Genomic DNA, 19,141 nt, shown 5'->3' with positions numbered 1-19,141 from the left:
ACTGGCTATCATGCTACAAAAATCTCCGAGCAACATCATTGGGATGCTAAAAAGAATCTTCGTGGAATGTCTTGAATTAGGCTACATACCAAGAAGATGGAGAGAAGTAAGGGTGGCGTTCATAGCCAAGGCTGGTAAACCGAGTCATACTACACCAAAAGATTTTAGGCCTATTAGTTTATCGTCGTTTCTGTTGAAGACACTAGAGAGACTGATAGACATGCATATAAAAGAGACCACAAACATAGAAAATCTGTGCAAAATGCAACATGCTTATCTCAGAAATAAATCAGTTAAAAGTGCACTACACGCGGTTGTCGGAACAATTGAAAAATCCCTCAGGGACAAGGAATACACCTTGGCTGCATTCCTGGACATAGAAGGAGCTTTTAATAACGACAAAACTGAATCTATTAAAGAGGCCTTAGAAACATTGAGGGTAGAGCATATGATAAAAGGATAAAAGAAGAAAAGATAAAATACCCAAATTTACACCCCCAAAATTGGAGGGAAGGGCACTCACACTTTCAAAGGAAACTAAATACCTCGGAATCATCTTAGACTCCAAACTCTCATGGAAAAGGAACGTGGAGGAAAGGATGAGGAAAAGAATGATTGGTTACTATGCATGTAAGAAAATGTTTGGAAGAAAATGGGGTCTGATGCCGCACATCATACACTGGATGTACACTGCGGTAATAAGACCGATCATTACATATGGAGCTTTAATCTGGTGGGAAGCCATGAATAAGGAAGTAAATAAAAAGAGCCTTACCAAGGTGCAAAGGCTTGCAGCCCTGGGTATCACAGGAGTGAGGAATAACACAGCACAAGCTGCATTAGAGGCAATTTTGAACTTACAACCACTCGATTTGTACGTTAAAGGCCAGGCAGCAAAAGGAGCCGTAAGGCTCAGGGAGTCAAACCTCTGGAAGCCGATTAACTATGGACATTCAAGAATAGTAGAAAAGATCGGAAAGCTGAGTGGTAACAAAGGACCAAACTTATTGAATAATCCAACGGACTACTTAGTTGCCAGGTACAACTTTGAGGGGTGTGTTAACATACACCCTTCTAGAGAGGACTGGGAGGATAACTCAGTGATAAATGAACATGAGACATCAGTCTATCTATACTGATGCCTCCGTAACCAAAACGGGCACAGGCATTGGAATCTACTCTGAGGCGCTCAACATCCAAAAGTCATACAGACTAAAGAATGGCTGCCGCGCCATACAGGCAGAAATCTGTGCAATAGGGGAGGCAGCTAGGCTAATCAGGGCGAGCGGCAAACCATTAGGGGATGTCATAATTTACTCTGACAGTCAGGCTGCGCTCAGAAGTATTGCATCAAAAACGGTGAGATCAAAGGTAGTAATGAGTTGCCAAAAAGCACTGTCCTGGATCCGCGGCGACGGGGTCGGTCTGCGCTGGGTCCCCGGCCACAGAAATGTGGTAGGGAACACAGGCGCGGACGGACTGGCAAAGCTAGGGGCGAGGGGGAGCGATGCGGAAGTTATAGACTCCCCACTACCACCGATCAGTTCACTGAAGGATGCCATATAGAGGAAATCATACTGGAGAAACAAAAAGAAATTTGGCAAAACCGGAACGATTGCGATATAGCCCGAAATCTATGGCCCAAGATAGACAACAGTAGGACTGGGCAACTACTGAAACACAAGAAAAACCTGGTTCGCATAGCGGCGGGAGTTATCACAGGAAACTGTGCGGTCGGAGTGAACCTCCAGAAATGGAAAATCACAAATGACAACTACTGCAGAGAATGCAACGAGGAAGAAGAAACAATTGAGCATCTGCTGTGTCGGTGCCCCAGCCCTAGTAAACCGACGCTTCCAGATAATGGGACAGGAATTTCTGGATGGACTGGAAGACGCAGTAGAGATGGAGATTAATAAAATGATGAACTTCGCAAGGAACTGGAAATGTTTCGGAGCAAGGTGGTAAAGATGGGTTAAGGGTTTATCGTAGGATATCACAATGGACCTCAGGTCTCCGAGTGAACGGTCACTATAATTGACCACTCCCTTTTACCTAACCTAACCTAAAGGTAAATTATATTAAATAAAAAAATATATATGATGTATATTTTTCTCAATTGATATTTTCTTAATACTTTTCAGGTTTATGATGAGACTATCTTAAAACTGTACCAGGTTATCGATGTAATATTAGTATTTATATTGTTGGATCCAATATTAAGTACTATTCATGGCTCAGATGATAAAATGAACGAAGCCGAAATACATACTCATAATCCACCGGCTTCCCTAGTACCTCGGTTACACACAGTAAAAATAATTAAGCTCACAAAACCTAAAATTTTTAATGCTCCGGAAATAATGTCTAAAGCACAGCTCATCAGGAGTAATTTGCACATAATATTAAGTCAATTGCTATTTGGAAATAGCTTAGCTGCGGATTATTTGATATGTCACCTGCTTTCTACAATGTAATTTTTTTAATACCTTTATAGAAATATACATCTGAGTGTGTTATTTCTGTAATATTTCATCTTTTGTAATGTTTTTAGATATATGAGAAAAGATTATTTTTGTCTCGGTACATTTCCGTTGAACATAACGAATTTTCCAGCGAGTAAACTCAAAATCTTCCCGAAAGAGTTTTATAACTTTCTAAAATTATTTGTAAAGAAAAGTCACTTTTTGGAGATGACTTTGGAAAATTTTAATGAACTGGCTTTAATTCCGAAGTAAGTTTGTCTCTCGTTGAATGCACATTGTCAGTATGCACGATATATCACGTATGATGAATATATTCGCATTGTTTTCAAGAAGGATTATGAATGCAAGATTGACAAGTGGTATTCTCCAATTAAGCAATAATACACACCTTGTAATAGACGAGACAGGCTTAACCACCGGTACACTTACTGGGACTGGCAAGGAAAATTATAAATTTCAATAGTAATTATTAATTCACCAGTGTAGAAAAAATATATAGTCGGGATGTAAGTCAGCCTGACTGGCAGTAATTTATTTATAAACGACGTTTCGACCCTTACTTTGGGTCCTTTTCAAGTTTAGAAAATTATAAAGCCCTTTCTGATCTACTTACGTTTCAAAAACTGACGTACGACTTTAAGTATTACACAATGGAATACGAAACAAACATTCCAATTCTAGTCTTTTCTGATGTGAAGTCGTTCGTTCCTGTAAGTATTTATTTATAGCATAAATTATATTATTCTTTCCTATGAAAATTAACTAATGAAATGTTCATTTATAGTGTTTCATTCAAATTATTTTAAATGTCGATGCGGATTCGGAAAATTTATATAGTCAGGTAGTTGAAGCTGCACATCAGTATTTGAAAGATGAGAATCGATTGGCGAATATGCGTCAGTACATAGAAGCCTTGAAGGACGCAGAATTCGTTTTTAATGAAGAAATCACAAAAGTATGTCATACTTGCTTGATTCTTTCGACGTTAATATCTATGTTCATTCAATTTACTTTAATGGCTTTGTTTTTATATATATATATATATATATTTAATTATCTTATATTATTTTGTTATATATTCAGACTATCCAAGACGATTTTGTGAAGATGCGCAGTGCAAACAAGAATATAGATGCAGACAACCTACACGCATTAAGGTTTTCGCTAGATTAATGTCTTTATCTTATGGACAAACGACGCTAGATATAGAATGCTGGAAGAAAACCGTGCAATTGGAAATGGAAAGAATGAGTAGGCTGCCACAGCGCGGAAGGTAATTGTTGAACCCAGGAAAGAATTATAATACCGAGTGTACATCAAATCATGCGATACTAATATTTATTTTCTACGTATTTTTGTAATTATTTCATTAAGGGGTTAGTCTACTCTATAGATCGGGCAGAAACAAGCGAATTTTCAGGAATTAATTTCAGACAAAATATCGGTGATACATTAATGATTTTTTTTTTCATTATCTTTATTAGGGTTTCAAGAACATGTACAAATTTTTTGGTGTAAAAAAATTTCAAAATGGCGATGAGGCACTCCTTCGCGCGCAATTATGCTTTTCAGACGGTGTACATGGTTTCTGAAATATGGGTTAGTCTAAAAAAAATAAATATGGTCATTAACTATATTGTATTGTCTTCGGAATGACGGAGCTTTTTTTCTCTCCTCGTTTTTGGCGTCAAGAAAAAAATTCTTGAATTTTTCACTGCATTTTTGAAAAATTCAGGAATTTTTTTCTTGACGCCAAAAACGAGGAGAGAAAAAAGCTCCGTCATTCCGAAGACAATACTTAATGACTATATTTTTTTTTTCAGACCACCCACATTTCAGAAACCATGTACACCGTTTGAAAAGCATAATTGCGCGCGAAGGAGTGCCTCATCGCCATTTTGAAATCTTTTTACACCAAAAAATTTGTACATGTTCTTGAAACCCTAATAAAGATAATGAAAAAAAAATCATTCATGTATCACCGATATTTTGTCTGAAATTAATTCCTGAAAATTCGCCTGTTTCTGCCCGATCTAGAGTAGACTAACCCCTTAATAATAATAATGTAAAAATTATATACCATTATATCTCTAAATACATTTTTATGAAATAACACGAAAGTTCAATAGCCGTTTAATAGCCCATATCCTCCTTGGCGTGCCTCTCATCACGTTCCTTTTGGACACCTCGAAATCCTATCCGGGCGGATTCACCGTACCCCTTGGAATGATCAACTTCAAGTCTCGCTCCTGGAATGTGGCCTGTATAACCGGGGATCGGCGGTTTTTCTGAGTCGACATTATAATCTGCAACGAAAATAATTACACAATAGTTCTTGGAACTTGATGCTCCGCTTCGAACCTCAATAGAACTTGAATCTTTTAATCAATTATTATAATCAGAACACTTTTGTTACGAAAATCTATTATTAAAAGTATGCATTTTATGTATTTTAACAGAATAATAAATTATGTATTTTAAGTTTTGGATAAATCTTTGTTAATCTCTAATATAATATATATATCTATTCAACTTGGTCTTTTATTTTCATTATTATTTTAGAAGTAAACGATATTAATTAATTGTATTTGGAATAACGCAATATGCATTGTTAGATTAAATTAGAAATGACAGAAATTAACAAGCAACGTAATATGCAAGTACCGTAGGTTTTTCTGTCTTTGCCATCACCGTCATCGGTCTCAAAGTCCACATTATCTGCCCTCGCTCCAGATAGAAGATGTGTCGGATCTGTCCGCTCTGACAGAGCCCTTATCGCGTCCTGTTCCCACAGATTCGCTTGCGTTTTGTGCCACTCTTTGCCACCGACTTCCACGGCTTTCATGAAAGTCATGCCGTAGGTATGCCTGTCGTTGCGGCCAGGAATAAATCCTGTGATAAATCAAGACAACGTCAAATATAAATCTCTTTGCGGATGAATGCATTGTATAAAAAGCATCAAATCCTATACTAATGTAATCTTTATATGTATATATTATAATATAATATGTATGTTATATATTATATTATACATATCTTTATATGTATATAATATTATATGTAGTATTTTTTAATTAATTATAATAGTTTAGTATCTTTATATTATTATAATAGTATAATCTTCGTATTAATATCAAGAGACGAGAAAAAATACATTTCTTACAAATATTTCTTAAGATAATCCTACAAGTTGACATAAAAAATTTTAATTAAAATTTTAATTAAACTTTTAATTGAAATATCAAAATGTACGTGTCTCGCCCGTGTATTACATAACTTTTTTATGCTGCTTATGTTGGATTAATTTTATATCGCGTCTCATCAGATAATTGCAACTTTGTTGATCATAGGAGCGCGAAACTCATAGCAAAATAAAAATTATTCGAAACATAGATAATTTTTAATTTTAATAAATCAAGAAAATGAAATTAAATCCATTTTTTTAATAATAATTCAATAGATTGCGAATATTTCACGCAATTTATGTTATTGTTCCGTTGCAATAACTCTATCTGTAATTATGTCTCTCTCTTACATAGACAGATAGATCTCGCGTCGCGCTTTGAATTTCCGCCGAATTAAATGTAATTGCCTACTTTCAGGTGATTGGGAGTACAGAGTACAAGGTAATACACGCGTCATCGGATCAACTGAGGTGCAAAAGGATCTGGCGCGTCGATCATTTATTAACAATATACGCATTTATTAAGAATAATAATGCAAAATTTATATGCATCCCAATACTGACTTTTGATCGTACATTTTTAAGTGGTTTACCTCAATTACTTAGTCTCTAATTGACTCACATCGTACCGCGTGATATCGTAAAGTTGCTGACGCCACTTTCAAAATTTTCAAGTAGGGAAGCGTAGCGGGAGGTTGTGGTCGCGGCGTCGCGGGTGGTTGTAGTCGCAGGACGCAGGCCGGAGGATGCGACTGCTGCGAGTGATGCAACGTCGTGACACGTTTTAACAAGGAAGTACGGCCGCGATTAGCATGATTTCGGTTAATTCGGTTAACTGCGAGTCGTAAGATCGACCTTCGTCGCATCGTGACCTCTCGAGACGCGTATTTCGTATTTCGCGAGATTCCGGCTGCGGGCCATTTTGACGCTACACAAATGCTTTGGAGCGTTCTTCTTCTCCTTCTTTTTTCATTGAAAGAAAAGAGAAGAAGAATACTTGGAAACATTTTTGTAGCGTCAAGTGGACCGCAGCCTCTATCGATCGAAATGATCGATCCGCTTCGGCAAGTAGGCAGCCGTCATGTTTTCGCGCACGGTACCCTGCGGATACCTGTCTCGATTCCGACTCGTATATCTAAGTATCTATTCGTGCGTTCATTACAATAATGTATCGTAGTAAGATTGCTGTAACGGAAGACGGTAATCGGCCCGAAAAACGCGATTGAGTGCGTGCCCTTTGTGTTAACAAGTGTGGCGTCGCCGCGGCAGTGTCGTGAATTTTGGCGCGCGTCTCGCGAATCTTCTTCTCCCGTCGTTACGTAGTGAAGCGAGCGTCAATTAAACGGAAAATGATCCGTGATTTTGGGAGTGTCGTGTTGCGTGCGATCGTGATTATATCTCTGTAAATGATACGTGCGCGAACGTAATCCGTCGTTGAGCGCGTCGTGCAAAGTGCCGCGCGATCATCGCGTATGCAGTCTGAGTCGAAATAACGCTTTAATGTATTCAAAACGGATTAATTCATTTTTGCACCATGTTAAGGCTATTGCACGTAACAAAGTTTTAGTCATAATCGTAAGGCCATAAGAAAATAAACCAATCACACTCGATTATTCTTCGAGCTCAAGGAGAATAATCGACTGTGATTGGTCTATTTTCTTACGGCCTTACGATTATGACAAACTTTGTTACGTGCAATGGCCTTTAAAATACTTGGCGTATGAATTTCGCGTTAGGGCCTACGCAGAATGGCTGTCTTGGCAGTGTTTTATGCCTTAAGTCTTTGTCTTATGTAACGCACAATGCTGTACAGTATTGTGCGTTACATAAGACAAAGACTTAAGGCATAAAACACTGCCAAGACAGCCATTCTGCTTAGGTCCTTACAATCGCGCGAGAGCGGCATACCGACACGCTGATATTAACCGCGAATCATATACGTTTCGCTTTCCATTTACCTATATGGACTTTTTTAGCGCTGGAAATCTATAGTACACGTAACGTATACTATTGATAGTATAGATTGTCAGCGCTGGCAATGAATTTAAGCTGCATTCCGATATTCACTGTCAGTACTGCAAATTTATATTTTATGTCACGTATACTGTAGATTTTCAGTACTGAAAGTTTCTGACGGTGAATATCGGAATGCAGCCTAGAAAGAGAAATTAAAAAAACAAACGTCGCTCGCGAGACGTCGCATTGCCGCTTGGCCGCTTGCTCGCCGAGGTTTACGTTTTTTTGGGCTCGCCTGGCCGCAGTCGCCGCTCGCGGGCGGTTCGGGCCGCGGCTTCTCGGTAACATGAGTAGGGGGGACGGAGCGGGGGTAGTGGAGGATCGCCGGTCGAGGCTGCTGCCAGTGCCCAGGCAATCCAGGCATATACCGAACACGGTGTCACAGCGAGTGCGCCAGGCGCCTCCCGCTCATTCTACCCCCATTCCATCCCCACCGCTTGAGTTGCCCGGGAGCCGCGGCTTTCTCCCGGTATCTGCACAACGCAAGTTCGCGTCGCGTCGCGTCGCGTCGTTGCATAGGTTATGGGTATGGCGGATTTCGAAAGTTTCCGTTTCGCGGGCGGACGAGTGAAACAGCCGGGAGCAGCGAAGAGGAGCGGAAAAGAGCAACGCGAAAGGAACGAGCACAGGAAGCTGTGAAATGTGCGGCGACGACGCATCCGCCGGTGAGTGAACTCTTACCGGTATATCCTTGAGTGTACGGAGCTGCCTTGCAAAACGTAGCTTCGTTATTACAATCTTTTTTAATCTCTTTATCCTGAGAAGTTGGATACTCTTCCGCCTCCATACCGGAATTTGGCTCCGAATCTCTTTCCAACGCGAAATTAAGGGTGGGACAGTGACCCGTGTACCTAAAAGTAAACACGCCATTACTTTAACATGAGCTAGTGACAGTAGACGTAGTTCTACGTTGTTGGTACGTTGCGGCACAGTTATTGCTGTGCCCGTTTTTTTTATCAGAGTATTATGTATGATACCAACATTACATAAATGCTTACAATCACCCAATGGTTTGGATAAAATTGTATATGTTACAGATCAACGTTTTCTACAAACCTACGCATCGTCACGCACATCAGTCGTCTCCTCAGGTTGTACCCGCGTGACGATGCGTAGGGTTATAGAACGTTGATCTGTAATTGACTTGTGATTGACTTTTTTATATTATATCATATATGAAAGTATTTCTCTTATTTAATTTAATCATTTATTCAAATGTTTCAGAAAATAACGACTTGGAGAGGGTCGCATCGAGAGAATCATACGCAGCAGATTATCTGGATGGCTTGAGAGGAGGAGGAGACCTTGGATAGGCATCAGGCGCCAGCGGACCAACCGTACGGTAAATATTTTTTACTCTTGTGTAAAATTAATTATTTCTTTGTGTTTATTTGGATAGTTCGATTTTATTCATTAAAAAATAATAATTAGAGATAAAGAAATAATTTAAAATTTTATAAAATTTTATTCTTGTGAAGATCTCTTTCGGAAAGTATATCATTATTTCAAAAGTATTTAATTGAAAGATGAATAAAAAATTCACTGTTTATAAGAATTATTTTTTGAAAAATTAATCACTTTTAACTTCATTTAACTTTTTAACTTCATTTTGAATCTTATATGTTACAGAATCGACGTAGCTACGTGGCTGATAATTCCGCTGCTGCGCATCGGTCGGTGAGTGACAAAACTTATTTCAATAGTGAAGGAGATATTGCGTACAATTATTTGGAGCGCACATAGTCATTTGTAAAATCCGTTTCCGAACGCAGCCATACCTAGTAGGATACAATAAAGTATGCATATCCCGAGAAAAAAATATAAACATGCACGCGAGGTATACTTGTCTACCTGTAACTTCTGTATAAAATATGTATACTGTGAATAATTAAAATAGCACAACTCGCAAAGGAATCGAGATCGATCCGGAAATCTGTGATTAAAATAAATGACTGGGGTATAAACATATGTACCGTTAAAAGAATAAAGCAGGTTTCAATTTTCAATTATTGTACATTATAGAAACTTCTTAGAAATATTTTTACAGATTGACCCGAAACTTGGAGAAACGGTTTTCGGTTAAGGAGGTAGTACAGTCTGGCGGAGGACTGTACTACTTCAATTTCAGGATTTATTTGTGACAAAGTGGTAGGCCAATCAGGTTCATGGTGAAAGTTATAGCACTTTATATCAGAAAGTTATTTTGTGCCAATGAACTTCTTTTTGTTAAGTGCTATAACTTTCACAATTTTTAACATTTTTACAATTTTTGAACGTCACTCTGTGGGGAATACATTTAAATTTAATACTCTTTTTGCGTTTTTCATTTCAGGCACGCCGTACAGGAGCTACTAGGAGCACCGTAGTCGAGCGCGCGCGCGAGGAGATGACTCATAACTCCTACATTTCTTAATATTTTTCCATATAAAAAATGCTGTAAATGCACCTAAACATGTACTTCAATATCGTATACACCATGAACCTGATTGGCCTACCACTTTGTCACAAATAAATCCTGAAATTGAAGTAGTACAGTCCTCCGCCAGACTGTACTACCCTCTTAATCGCTCGGTCGACTTTCATTGGTTGATTGTGAGCATTTATGTAATGTTGGTATCATACATAATACTTTGATAAAAAAAAACGGGCACAGCAATAACTGTGCCGCAACCAACAACATAGAACTACGTCTACTGTCACTAGTTTATGTTAAACTTTAAAGTATTCAGCGAAGGACAGTTGATGTAACCCTACGTCAACTGTCCTTCACTGAATACTTCAACATAAGCTAGTGACAGTAGACGTAGTTCTACGTTGCTGGTTGCGGCAGTTGTTACTGTGTCTGTTTTTTTAATCAGAGTATTATGTATGATACCAACATTACATAAAATGCTCACAATCAACCAATGAAAGTTGACCGAGCGATTAACCGAAAACCATTTCTCCAAGTTTCGGGTCAATCTGTAAAAATATTTCTGAAAAGTTTCTATAAAGTAATTAAAACATCCTTTATTTTTTTAACGATATATATGTTTATACCCTACAGTCATAGTCCTTTATAATCACAGATTCCTGGATCGATCTCGATTCCTTTGCGAGTTGTGTTATTTTAATTATTCACGGTATACATATTTTATACAGAAGTTACAGGTAGACAAGTATACCTCGCGTGCATGTTTATATTTTTTTTCTCGGAATATGCATACTTTATTGTATTCTACTATGGCTGCGTTCGGAAACGTTATCCGAGTTGACTCGAGTGTACTCCCTTCTCTTTCTATCTCAGCGAGTTAGAAAGAGAAGGGGTGAGTATACCCATGTGTACCCGGGTGACGTTTCCGAACGCAGCCTACGTCGCAATATGTAGCGATATAACTACAAGTATAGATCTAAAACGAAGAAGCCACTGTGCGTGCGTATGTCGCGCAAGATATCTAAAGAATTAGATACGCTTCACCGGGCAGAAAAACGCCTATAATGTTCGCGTAATAGGTCATAATTTTGCACTATCGTCCAGTATATATTTCCTTAATCCTTAATATATTTTGCAGGTCATGGAAAAGTGAACTGCAAATTAATTTTGTATCAATCAAATATTACACGAGAGTTAAATGGGAGAGTTTTTATTTTCGCTAGACCTCAAAATTTAATAAAGTGTACTAAAATTTTGATTCAATTATTTTTCAAAGCAATATATACATTCGCTTTCCAACTGGCGCAATTACACATCTTTTTTAAAAATATATATTGCTTATTTGAGGTTAGGTAACGCAATTTTGTTAATTATTTTGTTAGGAAGAAATAAAGTTACTACTATTTAGGATTTTTGGATTTACAACATACATTGCGCGTGTACTTGGCGTCTTTTTTTACTTTTTTTTTAAAAAAGGTAATTTTGTATTGATAAAAATTCACATCAGTGTATTTAAAATCCGATTTAGTCATGGTAATTAGCTCACATACGTTTCGGTACTGCGACGAAGAGATCTCGACTTCTTCCTCGTCGGAAATTTGCGAGATTTGCGCCCCTCTTGTGTTGTTGTCTTCTATTTATAATTTGGCCGTCAAGCAATACTGCTCTAAATACGGCCCGGGCGATCCACTCGTCGTATAAGCCGCAAGCGGCGTAAATTACAAAAGTTGGAGGTTGGAGGCCTCGAGAGGCGCCGATACAAGTTAAACAATCCAGACAGTAACAGTCGTTTCAAAAAAAATTTTTCTTTTAGACAAAACACGACTGAACACGATCGAACTCGCCAACCGATTGGGAATGTTCTGCCATCATTTTCGTCCCGCATCCCGCATCCCGCATCTTGCGCCGCACGGCGCAATATCAGTGGTGGTTAGGTCGCCCTTCCGCACCGCGCCACACCGTTAAAGCCGTCACACATAAAATGCCGTAAGGACATAAAACGTAAGCGTAAGAAAATCGATCAATCCTAATCGAGTATTTTCCCCTACTGGGATTACGAACAGCGCAATACTTGATTGGGATTGGTCGATTTTCTTACGCTTACGTTTTACGTTCTTACGCGATTTTATGTGTGAAGACCTTTACCCTTGTCCGCTCTCTTCCTGCATCTACGCCGTACTCGAGTGACCCTGAAAGCGCGGATGCAAAGAGCACTCCGGCAAATCGAAATCAATACCTGGCCTACTACGCTGTGGCCTTTTTTTCAGTTAAATCCTTTTGCCGCCGTGCCGTGTCTAATGCGAGCGTCTATCGTGTCACTGATTCCATTGTTATATCGTACAACATGTCTAAACATTGAAAGAGAAACAAAAATAAGCAAAGGACGCGTAACGCGATGAAGTATTAAAACGCAATGTTTTAATTTTTTATACTTTCGAAGCAGTTTAGATTTTTAAAATTAAACATTAACGTACAGTGCATATTTCCGGGGAATAATAGCTTGACGACTTCGACATCTAGCATGAAACGGGGATTGCGGCATAAGATTGTTTCTTAAGAAAGAGAAGAAATATCAACAGTGGGTTAGAGGGAAAATTGCATTACTGATAGTAGAATTAGATCTTTGTATTCTGCAGCTGATAATCTTGAGATCTGTATCTGCATCTATCGTTGATCGAATAGTATTATCATAGAAAGTGAGAATTATGATTTTGCCTTATGTCCCGGTAACTCCGAGTAATATTGTTTCAAGTGGTCAGGTAGTGTGGGAGTGTCATCATCGAGAGATATTCCATGTACATTAAATAAGTGGGCTCTCATTTTTGTTGTGCGATTTTTTGGAAGAGGTATCTTAATTTCTTTTTTACAGGTCGTGCACTTTACCAGCGAAGGTTTCAATTTCTCGAAATAATTCTCCACGACCGTTCTGTAATACATATTGTTTAATATTAAATATGATACAGTGATTGCCTCAGCAAGCGTTCATAGAATTTCTCACAATGGTAAAAAGAGACATATAGTTTATTTATTAGGATGTATGTTTACACGGATATGTAGTTTGAATTTACCTAACTACCAGATCTCGCACATAGATCTCCAAACTTACCTTTTTCCAAGAAAGATAAAAAACACGCCAAGTATACGTGCTCCATACAACACCTTTATCAAAGAGAGAAAATTTTGATCTAATTTGATCTTATAATGCTATTTGTATTTTTTTGCTACAAAAGCAATAACATCAGAAGGTTTGCGCTAAATAAATATGATAAACTTGGCGCCAAATGTCTTTTGTGTGTGAATCTAAATAATAAAAAAACAGTACAGGTGTGTACCTTTTGATATCATTATTTTCGTAGTAAAAAATATGTAATTATAAGACCAAATTTGGTCAAAATTTTTTAAAATAAAGTTTGTGTATAAAGCACGTATTTCTGACGCATTTTATTATCCTTTTTCAAAAAAGATGTTTTGTACGGATATCACTTCTTTTTTTACAATTATATGGGAACCATGAAAATATAAAACCTTTGATATATTAATTTGCAAATAAAGAAACGCGGACAATACAGAAGCAAAGGTATTGTTCCGCAGTATTTTAATGTTCTGCTGAAGGATTCGTATGGTAACCCATTGAACTTGAACTGTTTGGTTTGCATTGAAATACGATGCAAATAGAAATGGAATTATTTCAAAAACATTAATATTATTTAAATAAACTATATAAATAAAATATATAAATAAAATATTAAATAAAATATTTAAATAAAACCCATACAGCATGAAATATTCCATGAATGTTCTATAAATATTCTTTAGAATATTCATGAATTTTCTATGAATGATCTATAAATGTGCAAAGAACGTGTAATGTCCCGCTTTGAATGTCCTTAGAAATTTCTGTAAATATTCTCGAATAATCTACAAATGTTTTATAAATTTTTCCGCATAATCCATAATTTTTTTATATATGCAAAATATATTTATAGAACGTTTATAGATTATTTTAAGAACATTAAAAATGGGATATCGCATATTCTGTATACATTTAATATTTACCCGACATAAAAAAAATTATTTATTTCGAAATTTTATTACTATTTTTTAACTAAATTTGTTTCTTAAGATGCAGTCTATGATTATAAATATTTTCCGGTATTTGAAAAACACACTTACCTTGGTGGGATTCGAACTTGGGACCTCTGGATCGTGAGCCAACTGCCTTACGTGGTAGACTACTTCTTAATTTGATGTAAGCGTTATATATAGTCTACATATGTCATAACCAGCGTAAATATATAATTTTTCAAAAATTATCTTAAGAAACAAATTCAGTTTAAAAAGAGTAATAAAATTTGAATTATATATATGATATAATATTTCTCAATGTCGGGTGAATGTCAGAAACCAGTGCCGGCTTATTATGAAATTTTTTAATAAAATTATATATTTTTAATTATTTTTTTGAAAAGAAAATTGTAAATCTAATAATAATGATAAAGAATAAGGATTGGCTATTAAGCTTCGGCCCAATATTGAGCGGCACCTTCTTGCCAAGCCTCGGCTACCCAAATTCGGGTAATAGTTGGGCCAGGCTTGGGCATTAAACGTCGGCAAGCCGACACTCGTGCCAGTCTTGGCCCGTTTCTCGAGTATCGGCGTTTCCTACCTGGGGACTCTCTCGCGGTCTCGTTACGCTTCCCCTTCGTTAGCTCGCAAGGGTCTCGGATTTCTAAAAAGTTTTTATTAATGCTTTCCAGAATATTTATATAATGTTCCAAAATATTCTTTAAATATTCCTAGAATAATTAGAATGTTTTCAATATTTTTCCTAAAATGTTTATAAATTATTTTAAAAATATTCTACTAATATGTAAAAAATATTCTATTAATATTCTGAATATTTCATGTTTATTGCAATGTTCACAGATTATTATTGAAATATTCATAACAATTCTAGAAAAGTTTTTCAGAATATTCATAGCACATGCTATAAATGTTTAAGAATATTAACAAAATGTTCCGCAAATATTCCAAATATTCTATATTTGTCAAAATATTTATAGAACATTCTATGCATTTTTTAAATGTACTATATTTATTAGACATTTGTAGAATATTCTATGCATATTCCGAATGGACAAAATTTCATGGAATATTTATAGAATTTCTACAGAATATTCTGAATGACCCGTGGAATATTAAAATATTTATAGATTGTTTATAGCACATTTCTTGCATATTCCATGCTGTATGGGAATATTTAAATAAAATTTTAAATTATTCTTTTGCATAAGAGTAAGTATTTCAAGAGTAAGATATCATTATATTATATGATATAAGCAAAACAAATAGTTAGCCAATACGTGCCCTTGTTTCTTTTTTCGACTGTTCACATGTTTGATCCAAATCAACCGTTTCTTGACTTTGACATTCTGCAGTAGGATTTGTATCACAACCCGTTGTAATTGAAGTGCTTGGTCTACATTGAAAAAGGGTGCAATTAGAAACAAAATTATGAAAAATATTATCGTTGTAAAATTACTTTCTTGCAAAAGAGTAAAAAATGGTAAATCTTGTAGAAGAGTAAAAAATTAAATATCAAGATATCGTTATAATGATATCTTTAGAACATTATATATGCATACAGATTGAAACGTACATTTTCTAAAGTAAAAATTAAATTAAATAAAATTTAAATAAAATTAATAAATAGATGTAATCAACAATTTAAACTGTTTAGTATCTACATTTAACAATAAATTTAGTTTTATTTTTGATTAGTAACTTTTTCTCTTTTTCGTAGAAAATTTTTTAATTTTTCAACTATGTGTATGTTATGCACAATAGTGTTAATTCCATGTGAATCGCCTCCTGTATGCGGATAAGTCGATTAGTATAGAAATTTTAATGTATAGAAATATCCATGCATCTCGAGTTTTCTTTTATGTTGTCTTATCGATAAACGATTTCTTCCAACAATAAAATTCCCAGATTATTTCCTTTATTACGCACGGACACTCACTGGGCACGCCTCGCAATGTTGTGCGGAATATCGGATATTATTCCGCTCGTGACAGTGACAGCTGCCGCAGATGCACTTGCCGCGTCCGCTGCAAATCTGAACGTTCTTGCGAGATGCATGTGCTGTTTGTTTCCTTGCAATCGCACGTCTCGCCACCCCATTTTCAGCAGGCAATTGCAGGTACCGCATTTGCACTTGCCCCACCCGCTGCAGATCTTAAAGTTTAAACAGACAAAGAAGAAACGAACGGTGAACGTAATGGGGTACATATAAAGGCGTGTAATTTGTCTAACCACCCTTATAAACGTCATTCGAATGCTTCCGTGAATTTGTTAAAAACAGCTACCAAGCTAGAATACGGTAGTTACACGCGATAATAAAGTTATAGCTACTCTCTCTTGAGCGTGTATAATTTTTGTTATCTATATTGGCGGTAAATATTTATATGTGCTTAAAAAATGTTAAAATATGTTTTAGTATAATTATGAATATATAATTTTTAATTCATAAAAAATCATGTTTATTTAACTACACAAGACAATAACGTATAATATCTGTTGAGTATTTTTATTGGGGAACTATTAAGTACTTTTTATATCTTATACATGAAGAGAATTAAGATTTTATTATCGATTGCATTGCTTATAAAATCTTATTTTGCAATTGTATCGTTATATATCTTTAATTTTCGGACATACCTGGCCACCACTGCAGCGTTTGCAAGAGAAATTGTCGCATTCGCAATATTTTCCGTAGAACAGTTTTTGCGGGTTGTTTGGTCGCAATCACAGACGCCACTTGCATGTACCATGACCGCTGCAGATCTTGGTGGTTTGATTGTCGGGTTTGCAGTCGGTCATCGAGATCGATTTGTCAGCACCATTGTCGTTTCCCTCGCACTCACATTGTTTCTTATAAAAACCGGGATTGCAGGAACACACGTCGCACACGGGATGTGCCTTTACCCTTGCACTCTGCTGCGTTCAGCTCCCCTATAACAAATTTTCTGCAATTTCAAATGTCGGCAACAAATTATGTTTACCAAAAGGCCGCAAATGCGAAACAAACTTTGTTATTGTCAATTCTGTTAGCACACTCCGTCAATGTGTAACAACTTTTATGAATAAAATTTCTTTAAACGTTATCTAGATTTTCGAAATTTTTATTTCTTCTCACAACTTTGACATTTTGTATTTTGAAAACAAAGTAATTTAGGACACATGTTTAGAGGACCTTTTCTTAAAAAAAAAAAAAAAAAAAAATATATATATATACCCACACAGCACACTTTATCTGAGGGACGTCCTACAGACATCATTTTGGGATATCGCAATAACCGCGGGACATCCCAAAATGGTCTCAGATATCCGGTGGATATCCAGAGGATGCACAAATGTCCGGCTATTTAGATCTTGCAGACATCTTCACAGGATATCCGAGGGAGGTCGAAAGATATCGCAAGATATCTTATAGCACTCGATAATTATAGCACTCGCGATATCGTTTGGATATTTTATATACAATGAAATTATGGTTTAACCATTATATATATATATGTAGGTCCGGAAGTATGTTCCGGGACTTTTATTTTTTTACATCGGTATATTCCAGGACATTTGGCAGTTTCCAGGACTGTCCTGGAAAAAATTCATGTCCTACGGCACGTTTCGGGACAATTTTTTGAATCTGATTACATATATATGCGTTATATTCCAGGACTGTACATTTCAAAAAACGTAAACAGTCCCGGAACATACCTCTAGACCTACATATATATATATATATATATATATATATATATATATATATATATATATAACCCAAGGAACATTCCCTTCAAGTTTGTGCACTTACTTAGAAAACACTCTGTATAACTGCCTTGAATTTCTGCAGTATTAATGTCGAACAAATAAACATCTAATCTAAATTTTTAGTCTATATCAATGATGTATAAGTAAACGTGAAAATAAGCGACTCATTTACTTAAATTATCCAAAATAATTGAAATACTTCATTATTATTATGATTTGAGAGGCACATTCATGATTGGAATTGCAAATAAGTGTTACATAGGTGCCCTGATAAAAACTTTCATTCGCTCAATTTTTATCAGCGATTGATTGTTTTATCATTATTATATTTATTTTATAGTCTTTAGTGTTTTAATAATTTTTTGAATGTGTACTTACTTATCTCGACAGGATTCTAGGTGAATGTCTTCTTAAATGTTTTCGTAAACGTATAATATCTGTTAAGAAAGGCATTGTTTTACTACAATCATTACATTTTGCTTTATATCCCGGTAACTCCGAGTAATATTGCCTCAAGTCGTCAGGTAGTGTGAATGTGTCATTATTGAAAAATATTCCATGTCTATTTAAGTGTCCTATCATTATTGATGTGCTATTCGATGGATGAGGCATATGAATTTGTATTTTACAAATTGCGCATTTTACCAGCAAAGATTTCAATTTCTCGAAATAATTCCACAACTTGCTGCGTTTTTTTTTCGGTGCCATTATAACCGACCTGTAATACAAATTAATCGTTTGATACTAAATGTGATACAGTCAGCGCCTTAAAAAGCGTTTGCAGAATTTTTCACAAAGGTAAAAAGAAGGTATGGTTTTTTATATTAGGGCGTATGTTTATATATAATTCAAATTCTCCTAATTATCAGATCACGTACAGGTATACAAATGTCATATTTTTATAAAAAGAGTAAAAAATGCCAATAACCACATGTACGTGCTCTATTCCAACTCATTAATATTGGACAAAATTTTAAAATAATATTTGATGTTATAACTTTATTCGTGTTTTTTACTATAAACCTATGATATCAGTATTTTTGCGCAAAGTGAATATGATAAATTAGTAACATCTGATGTTTCTATGAAATATTTACAATGACATCAGAAAGTTTGCATCGAGTGAATGGGATATAAATTACATAGTAGTAACATCTGATTTTCCTAATGATGTTTCTTTATTATAGTTGTTGGATACGTGTTCTTTTT

The 19,141-nt window shown here is 35.9% G+C and overlaps 2 protein-coding genes and 1 long non-coding RNA gene across 17 annotated transcripts in view; 1 reads left to right on the top strand and 2 right to left on the bottom strand.

The window, feature by feature from the left end:
- Positions 1-3,807: 3,807 nt before the first annotated feature.
- LOC139809136 (uncharacterized) lies at positions 3,808-16,961 on the bottom strand. The gene is made up of 5 exons (XM_071771830.1): positions 16,820-16,961; positions 16,122-16,336; positions 8,368-8,537; positions 5,151-5,378; positions 3,808-4,792 (listed from the first exon to the last, which is right to left on the bottom strand). The coding sequence occupies exons 2-5, from the start codon at positions 16,280-16,282 to the stop codon at positions 4,620-4,622; spliced, it is 732 nt and encodes a 243-aa protein (XP_071627931.1). The 5' UTR covers positions 16,283-16,336; positions 16,820-16,961; the 3' UTR covers positions 3,808-4,619.
- On the top strand, positions 7,743-11,238 carry LOC139809137 (uncharacterized). Of its 2 annotated transcripts, XR_011731038.1 has the most exons (4): positions 7,743-8,351; positions 8,911-9,028; positions 9,316-9,363; positions 10,019-11,238. It is a non-coding gene; the product is annotated as an uncharacterized lncRNA (long non-coding RNA). The 2 variants fall into 2 exon arrangements; XR_011731037.1 differs by having other exon boundaries at positions 9,316-11,238.
- Positions 16,962-16,972: 11 nt separating the features above from the next.
- LOC139809134 (uncharacterized) overlaps positions 16,973-19,141 on the bottom strand; it is a 23,115-nt gene continuing 20,946 nt past the window's right edge. For 6 of the 14 annotated variants that reach the window (XM_071771829.1, XM_071771817.1, XM_071771813.1 and 3 more), the window contains 2 exons: positions 18,311-18,650; positions 16,973-17,113 (listed from right to left, as the gene is read on the bottom strand). In XM_071771829.1, coding sequence (XP_071627930.1) covers positions 18,311-18,650 — 340 coding nt within the window. In that variant the 3' untranslated portion in view covers positions 16,973-17,113. Of the gene's footprint in view, positions 17,128-18,310; positions 18,651-19,141 lie in introns of those variants that run through there. The other 8 variants (XM_071771819.1, XM_071771820.1, XM_071771824.1 and 5 more) reach the window with 8 other exon arrangements.

Source organism: Temnothorax longispinosus, chromosome 2, assembly GCF_030848805.1.
Source record: "Temnothorax longispinosus isolate EJ_2023e chromosome 2, Tlon_JGU_v1, whole genome shotgun sequence".
NCBI lineage: Eukaryota > Metazoa > Arthropoda > Insecta > Hymenoptera > Formicidae > Temnothorax > Temnothorax longispinosus.
Note: the sequence above shows the minus strand (reverse complement) of the source record. Positions and strands in the feature narration are given on the sequence as shown.